Source organism: Musa acuminata, chromosome BXJ1-3 (assembly GCF_036884655.1).
Source record: "Musa acuminata AAA Group cultivar baxijiao chromosome BXJ1-3, Cavendish_Baxijiao_AAA, whole genome shotgun sequence".
Classification (NCBI taxonomy): Eukaryota; Viridiplantae; Streptophyta; class Magnoliopsida; order Zingiberales; family Musaceae; genus Musa; species Musa acuminata.
The window spans coordinates 43,488,767-43,497,909 of record NC_088329.1 but is presented as its reverse complement, the minus strand read 5'-3'; the positions used below and the strand labels follow the sequence as shown (position 1 = coordinate 43,497,909).

Below are 9,143 nucleotides of genomic sequence, written 5' to 3'. Positions count from 1 at the left end.
TAAAAAAGTTACTTACCATAACAACAGATACAAATAAGATCACTAATAGATAATATGTCGACTACAAGATCACTAGTGGTTAGTATAAGATTGGTACCACTTATTGTACTATACAAGCTTTATAATGAATAATTTTTAAAAATAAAAAATTAATTTAGAGTGGATACTGATTATAACCTCGATCGTCGATACATCAAATTGTAAGCCTCAAGACACATCAATAACATGTCTAAAAATTTTCTCTACTTTAATTAGTAATTGGATGCTCTAAAATATTCTAGAAATACAAGGATGAGCTAAAGAAGCTTACATGGACATGCCTCAGCCATTTGTGAAGATCTACATATTTTTTTATAAATAGTATAGCTTGGTTCCAATAAAATCTTTGTACTCTTATCTATAATTTATTTTTCTCCTTTTTTACAATCTTCTTTTTTTCCTCCTCTCTTTAAATGTCAACGGTGATATAAAATGACGAAGAAAAAAATAAATAAGACCTTAATATCGAAGAAAAAAGATTGAGAAATATTTTTTGATATTTATTATAATAAATTGATTTTTTAAGGTCATGTGTATTATGTAATAATCCAGAAAACACTACCTTCTTAATTTATTATATTAATCGAGAAGATATTATCTTTACAAATGGCCTAGTATATATATATATATATATATATATATATATATATATATATATATATATATATATATATATATATATATATATATATATATATATATATATATATATATATATATATATATATATAGGTTAATTGAATCAAAAGAAAGGTTAATTGAATCAAGAGAGAGATTCATTGCATCAAGAAGAAAAATAGATTAAACTTGTTAGATGGATTAACTTTGAAAGAAACATAGCAGTTAGATGGATCAAGTTTAAGGGGGGAGAATATTAGAATTAAACTTGTTCATTCATCGTAAAGAGGTTAATTTAATCAAAAGAAATGTTATTGCATCAAGAGAGAGATTCAATGCATCAAGAGGAAAAATGGATTAAACTTGTTAGATGGATCAACTTCGAAAGAAACTTAGTATGTTAGATGCATCAAGTTTAAGGGGGGGAAATGTTAGAATTAAATTTGTTCATGCATCGTAAAGAGGTTAATTTAATCAAAAGAAATGTTCATTCATTGCATCAAGAGAAAAAATTGATTAAATGACTATGAAAATGATAAGTCAAATTGACTATTGATTCTTGAAAAGATTTATGATTCATTTTGAATACAATTAATGTAATGTATCTTTGGAGACTATATAAACCTTATATGTTGGTCGTGAAACACAGAGTTTCTGAAATTTTAAAGAGTTTTTGATAGAAATATAGAAGATTTAAGGTTGTTCTATTCTTCCTCTGTTTGATAACTCTATCTTTTTTTTATAAGTTCAATAGGATATAAATAATTCATGCATCGAGGAACCTACAGCTCATGTCAATAAGTTAGCAAAGATCTCTGGCAACTGTTTCATGCACAGTTCAAGGTTTTAATGTTTCAAGCAAATGCAAATTTCAAGGTCTCTCTGATCTATTGAAGAGATCTCTTGACTTGGAGAAAACTAATGTGGCATTGTCATTACGGGAGCAATGAGGAAGAAAGGTATGTGATATCCTACTTATCTCTGTTCACTCTCTATCTAAAGATTGGATCCAATATGTTAGAGGGCCTCACCTTCATATGGTGTTCGTGTCCCAAGAGTTCACGGAGACGGATCTTCTCAGGGATATCGTCACCAGCGCCGGGGGAAGTCACGGTGGAGCACAGAGCCGGACTTTGCTCGAGCCCATGGTGGAGTGTCTCCTGAAAGGGAACAAGTTCTTGCTGGTGTTGGATGATGTGTGGAGGGCTGAGATCTGGGACGACTTGCACCGCAATCCTTTGCGAGGAGCAGGGTGCTGGTGACTACCAGAAACGAAGGGATCACGAAGCAAACGAAGGCGGTCCACGTCCACAGAGTGAGTCTACTGCCCCCTGAGGTTTGCTGGTCCCTGCTGTGCAGGAAGGCCACGACGAACGCAGACGAGGAACGGATGCCCAAGATCTCAAGGACACAGGCATGAAGATCGTTGAGAAATGCCAAGGACTTCCCCTGGCCATCAAGACCATCGGAGGGGTCCTCTGCACGAAAGAACTCAGCAGAAGGGCATGGGAGGAAGTTCTCCGCAACGTCGCGTGGTCACAAACCGGCCTACCCGAAGGCGTCCACAGAGCTCTGTATCTGAGCTACGAGGACTTGCCGGCCCAAGCAGTGCTTTCTCTACTGCGCCTTATTCCGTGAAGACTACGCGTTCGTCAGGGCATGCATGGTCCAGTTGTGGATAGCCGAGGGGTTTGTCCACGCAGAAGGCGATCTCACATTGGAGGCAACAGGGGAGGAATATTTCAGAGAGCTGATTCGGAGGAGCCTACTACAACCCGACCCCCACCATCTGTACGCCGGCTGGAGCTGCACCATGTATGACCTGCTGCGATCACTCGGGGCGGCAGCAGTTCTCCACTCGTTTTGCACGTCACTAATGAACAAGCTCTCATCTCTTGATAGGAAATGGCCGAGCGATCGTAGCAGGTCATGCATCATGGAAGACTCATCGCAGTCCAGACCGTAAGGCTCCGATTGTAGAAGGCTCCTATGAAGCAGCTCTCTATGATATTGCTCCCCTGTTTCCACCAAAGTGACATCTCATCGTGCTTCGAGAAACCCCTGGGCTATCCATAATCTGACGATGGTACGCCCGTGAAACACACAGTCTTCTTGGAACAAGGCACAGTAGAGAAAGCATTGCTTGAGATGGGCCGGAAGGTTGGTAGCTCAGATACAGTGCTCCGTGCACACCTTCGGGAAGCCTGGTCCTTGATCATGCGGCGCTGCGGAGAACTTCCTCCCACGCATTTCTGTTGAGTCCTCTATCGTGGAGGACCCCTCCGATGGTCTTGATGACCAGGGGAAGCCCTCCGCATATCTCAACAATCTTCATGCCTGTGTCCTTGAGATCTTGGGCATCCCTTTCCTCCTCTGCATTCATCGTTGCTTTCTTGCACAGGAGGGACCAGCCATCCTCCGGAGGCAGCAGCTTCATCTCGTGGACGTGGGCCGTCTCGATCCCTTCGTTTCTGGTGGTCACCAGCACCCTGCTGCCTGCTGCTCCTCCCTGCAAAGGATTGCGGAGCAAGTCGTCCCAGATCCGAGCATCCCAAACATCATCCAACACCAGCAAGAACTTGTTCCCTCTCAGGAGACCCTCCACCAAGGGCTCCAGCAGACTCCTGCTCTGTTCTCTATTATATTTTCCACCAGCACCTTCAATGATATTTCCGAGAAGATCCGTCTCGCTGAACTCTTGGGACGCACACCCAGATGGTGGTGCCGGAGTTGGCTTTGACTTTGCCATCACTGAACACCTTCTGAGCGAGGGTGGTCTTTCCGATGCCGCCGATCCCCACAGTTGCCAGCACCACCACGTTCTTACTCGGATCTTGCTTTGTCAGCTGCTCCATCATTTGACTATTAGTTGTAATGATTAATAAAATTATGGAATGATTAATAAAATTAAATATCTTTTAGTATTTATATATTTGTTTATTTTTTTCTTAAATAATGTTAATTATAATTAATCATGATTAATAGTTTATTGACTTTTCTAATTTTAGATGCAGCATTTTTTATCCTAATAAAACACACAAAAAATCTTATAGATATGTCAATAAAATTAATCTCCCCTAAATTAACCATCAGATATAATATTGTTGGAATTTCAATTGACATCAATATCCATGTAAATTATATTACAAATGTATGCCTTTTAAAATAATATTTATGATAATCAAATAAATGATAGTGATACAAGGTGATTTAGATATTAATACATTCTATATTAACACTAATTTATGAGAAAATTCTCCTAGATATAGATCATCAATCTACTTGTGCAGTAACTTGGATGCAAACAGTTCATGTATTTGGAGGAACCTACAGCTCATGTCAATAAGTTAGCAAAGATCTGTGGCAACTGTTTCATGCACAGTTCAAGGTTTTAATGTATCAAGCAAATGCCAACAAGAAGTTCATTGTAACAAGGTTTAGATACAAAGTTACAGTCATTCTTGTCTAAGTCTTCTAAATTCTTGCACTTGGATGAATGTATTCAACTCCATTTCCTTGTATTCTCTAGGAAAAAGTGTTGGCTCAACTCATTGTTTTTATCGAAGATATGATTCTTTCTATATATCTTAGCATGCATAAAATGTGCAGTCATATAAGACAGAAACACCTTGTACAGGAACTAACAAAAAAGATGGCCAGGACAAAACATTATGATCTAGGCAAAGATCAGTTTGCAACTTAGATTCATACAACACTCCAAACCACTCCAGAGCCTTTAGAGTGTAAGGACAGGCTCCTTTTGTTGAGAGTTCATTGCAAAGGATGAGTGCTTCATCTACTTGGCTTTCTTGTGAATGAACAGAATGATCAGAGCAACAATTGAAGAGATCTCTTGACTTAGAAGGAGAAGACTAATGTGGCATTGTCATTACGGGAGCAATGAGGAAGAAAGGTATGTGATATCCTACTTATCTCTGTCCACTCGCTATCTAAAGATTGGATCCAATGTGTTAGAGGGCCTCAACTATCTCCACTTTGATTTGATGCATATTTCCATTATGTTCTTTCAGCTCCAAGAAAGAGAAAAAAAAAGGGGGTTTGACAACAGTGATGAAACACAGGACTCAGCACAATCATTTGAAGAAAATTGTATTTTTTTGAAGCCTGATCTGCTTCATCCTTTCTGTCCATTATTGAGAATCACAAGCTTGCTATTTAGTATTATCAATTCAGATGTTGGTCACAATACCACACACAACATTACTGTAAAATAGAACAGAATTCAAGGCAATAGACTGAGTCACCTACAAACCTGTGTATCGAACTTTTCTCTTTCTCCAGTCAGCACCATTGTAGTTGGTAAGTAATAAGAATGCACCACACTGATGCATGTAACTCGAGACTGATTCTATATCTCATCTATCCAGATTTCCACTTTGTTTCAGATGATTGATTTCTTAGGCAAAAGAGAAGCAGAATTTTTGTGCTTATGAGTGTTTTGCAGTATGCACCTTTCCTTTTGCATTGCTGAAAATAAACTTGGATAAGGTAGGTGATTAATGGGTATCTGTGATTCCTTGACATTAACATGGATCATGAAGGGAGAAATCATTTCAGTTTCTGCATCTTAGTTCTACAGTAATTCCACAACACATGATCTGTATGTTCCTCAATTTATATAGTTTCATCACCATATCTTGGGAATGTAGTTTCATCACCATAATATACAGAAAGCCAAAATAGTTTCATCACCATATCATGGGAATGTAGAATGAGTCGCAACCAACCTCTCGATCTGCATTTCCGCTCAAAAGTCTCGGACTGTCCATGGTCAGCTCCATTTGCAATGATCATGTTAGACATGACTGCCAATTACATCGTGAATGATGTCGATCTCCCTGCCATAAGCGGCAAAAGATGATTGTGAGTTGCCACTCCAAAACCAGAAGGCGTTAGATGGTGGAGACGTGAGCATGAAAGGCTAAGTTATCTCAAAGCTCATTGATGTCTTTCTTCTTCTTCTTCTTCTTCTTCTTCTTCAGCAGCAGCAGCAGCGAAAGCAGCATTATCATCGACTAGGTTTGTCTCGAAGGTGCCGGAATGCTTGATGTAGTTTATATAATTGCCTCGGTCATCTTTGATGGAAAAAATTGGAAAGTGTTTGATCATGGGCCAGTCTGCGCCATTTTGGAGGCATCTGCGGAGGAGTTGGGTGGTTCCGTACACGTCCAGTCTCTGGAGTGTGGTGAAGCATGCAGGGCAAGCCGTCAACCACTCTGGTAAATGATTGATGCGAGATCCAAATGTGCCCAACTTCAAGAGCTCCAGTACAGGGAGATCAGCAACAATCTCCAGATCTGAGTCACCACATATACTCAGTTCTTTTACAGAAGGGAAACCTCTGATGGACTTGAGAGCACACACATCGATCAGATACAATGTGGTTAAGGAGGTTGCCTGTCGGATCAGGCCTTCCGGTAGAGACTTCAATTTGGGGCAACGTATGAGGACCAATTTGTCGAGGCGACGCATAGCAAAACCTTCCGCTACCCAATCCCACACTTCCATGTTATTCATATTCCAGAGTTCCAGCTGCCTTAGTTTCGGAAACAACGGAGGAGGAGAAGTAGAAGAAGAAGAAGGGCGCTTTGAATTCCGTTCCCGTTCATGACCAGTAGCAGCAGCTTCACTCCCAAAAAATTCCGGTCCGATGGTGGTCACTGCACGTGCACCTACTACGAAAAGAAACTCCAAACTGGGGAGCTTTCCTAGCGGTGGAAGCAGTGGCCAATGATCGCAGTTAGTTAGTTCCAAGTGGCTTATGTTTGGAAGAAGCCAACTGATGCTTGCAGACCCCATCCAGCTGGGGTACCGGAGGCCGAAGAAATTCTGTAACCTGAGCGAAACAACAGATGATGGCGGATGAAGTGCCACATCCAACACCTTCTCCATTCTTTCAATCTCTTCCTCCGTGTGACCATCGGATGTCAGTGTGGATGAGCAATGCAAATATAGATTCTTCAGCTTTTGTTTACCCTTAAAGACGCTCGTATCTCTTCCCGGGTCAGCTTCCAGCCACGCCCTCTCCAACCTCTCTATGAAGAGGTATCTGAGCTCCTGGAGGCTGCCTAATTCTTCCAATGGGCACGAACCAGTAGCCTTGTTGACCACGAATCCTACGAGTTCATTGAGGAGCTTCAACCTTCCTATTCCACATGGTAAGCTCTCCAAGTGTGTATATCCACAATCGAGTGTCCTTAGATTGACTAACCTATCTATACCCTGGGGGATCTGTGTCAACTGTCTGCATCCAAAAAGGATCAAAAACTGTAAATTCGTAAGATTGCATATGCTTTCTGGAAGCTCCGTTACACGACTATGAGACACATTCAAGTATCTCAGGTGTATCAAATTTCCGATGTAGTACGGTAGAATATCAATATTTGTGCAAGTAAGGTGCAGGACTCGAAGTCGCACGAGGTTCTTCAAGGGATCATCTATATTCTTCACAGAGCCACGTTTCAGTGGCCACAATCGACAACCGACGCAGCTTCATCGTGGCGGCACCACTTCTCCACTCGTTTTGCACGTCACTAATGAACAAGCTCTCATCTCTCGATAGGAAATGGCCGAGCGATCGCAGCAGATCATGCATCTTGGAATATTCATCGTAGTCCAGACTGAAAGGTTGCAGCGATTGTAGAAGGCTCCTACGAAGCAGCTCTATGTAATATTGCTCCCCTGTTTCCTCCAAGCTGGCATCTCCTCGTGCTTCGACAAACCCCTCGGCTATCCATAATCTGACGACGTCAGACCTGCGAAACACATAGTCTTCTTTGAACAAGGCACAGTAGAGAAAGCATTGCCTGAGATGGGACGCCAAGTCTTGGTAGCTCAGGTACAGTGCTCCGTGCACACCTTCGGGAAGCCCGGTCCGTGACCATGCGGCGCTGCGGAGAACTTCCTCCCACGCACTTCTGTTGAGTCCTCTGTCGCGGAGGACCCCTCCGATGGTCTTGATGGCCAGGGGAAGCCCTCCGCATTTCTCAACAATCTTCATGCCTGTGTCCTTGAGATCTCGGGCATCCCTTTCCTCCTCTGCATTCATCGTCGCCTTCTTGCACAGGAGGGACCAGCCATCCTCCGGAGGCAGCAGCTTCATCTCGTGGACGTGGGCCGCCTTCATTTGCCTCGCGATCCCTGCGTTTCTGGTGGTCACCAGCACCCTGCTCCCTGCTGCTCCTCCCTGCAAAGGATTGCGGAGCAAGTCGTCCCAGATCCGAGCATCCCAAACATCATCCAACACCAGCAAGAACTTGTTCCCTCTCAGGATACCCTCCACCGAGGGCTCCAGCTGACTCCTGCTCTGTTCTCTATTATATTTTCCACCAGCACCTTCGATGATATTTCCGAGAAGATCCGTCTCGCTGAACTCTTGGGACACGCACACCCAGATGGTGGTGCGGAAGCTGGCTTTGATTTTACCATCATTGAACACCTTCTGAGCGAGGGTGGTCTTTCCGATGCCGCCGATCCCCACAATTGCCAGCACCACCACGTTCTTACTCGGATCTTGCTTTGTCAGCTGCTCCACCAGTGCCTTGGCGTCCTCCTCCAGTCGCTCGCCAACCATGTCAGACTCCATCACGGGGGAAGTTATGCGACTAACTCGAGGAACCACCCTTGGTTCGGCCGCAGACACATGGAGTTGCAGCTTGGACCTTCGGGCCGAGATCTCTTCCAACCGATCGTTGAGACCCTTAATTTTGTCGCCCACCTCATGTCTGAACTTGACCTCTCGAAAGCACGCAAAGATGGGAAATCCGCACAAGGTGGACGGCTTCGGATCGGAGTCACGAGGAGTCCACTTCTCGGCCTCCATCCGGCACTCGTCGAGGACGTCGTCGGCGTCGTACATGACATCCTTGAGCTCCATCAGCCAGTCGTTGACGTCCTCGTCCTCGATCCGCCGCTTCTCGGCGACGCGAAGGACAGAGTGGATCTTGCGGAGAGTGCGTTGGAGCTTTTGGATCACCCCGGGGAGGCCCAACAACAAGTCCAACTTCTCTTTAGCCATGTCCTTCAACGTACCGACCAGCTCGGAGATGAAGGCATCAAGAACAACGGCCATCTTTGATCAGAGTGGGAGTAGAGTAGCTCTCTCCCAAGTCTTGTGGCAGCCAAGGCAAGGGTGGTGAGTAGGGTGGTTGCAAAGTCATACCTGGATAAGCTTTTTTTTTTGTTTTTCCTAAAAGAAAAATAAAAAAAAATTATGAGTGAAATTGATAGGAAACAAAAATATCCAAATCCAAAAGATAAAAATTCCTCAAAAAAATAATGAAAGCATCATCATATATATCTAGTTATGAAGTTAGTACCATTATCACAATCATGATTCAAAAAAATCATTATAATTTAATTTGATCCAATCAAGTGCTGAATTTTCCCTTTTAAACAAGCAAAGACAATGATGACACTAATGTTTCTCATGAATTCCATTAGCTTTATTATAACATGAAAGTGTG

The 9,143-nt window shown here is 42.8% G+C and overlaps 1 protein-coding gene and 1 pseudogene across 2 annotated transcripts; both read right to left on the bottom strand.

Moving 5' to 3' along the window:
* Window positions 1-2,872: 2,872 nt before the first annotated feature.
* Window positions 2,873-3,406, bottom strand: LOC135639011 (putative disease resistance RPP13-like protein 3). Its single transcript, XM_065152703.1, has one exon. The coding sequence runs from the start codon at window positions 3,404-3,406 to the stop codon at window positions 2,873-2,875; it is 534 nt and encodes a 177-aa protein (XP_065008775.1).
* A 1,875-nt stretch (window positions 3,407-5,281) lies between these two features.
* On the bottom strand, window positions 5,282-8,832 carry LOC103974493 (disease resistance protein RGA2-like; annotated as a pseudogene). The gene has a single exon (XR_010494921.1). The product of XR_010494921.1 is annotated as a disease resistance protein RGA2-like (transcript).
* Between the last annotated feature and the right edge of the window lie 311 nt (window positions 8,833-9,143).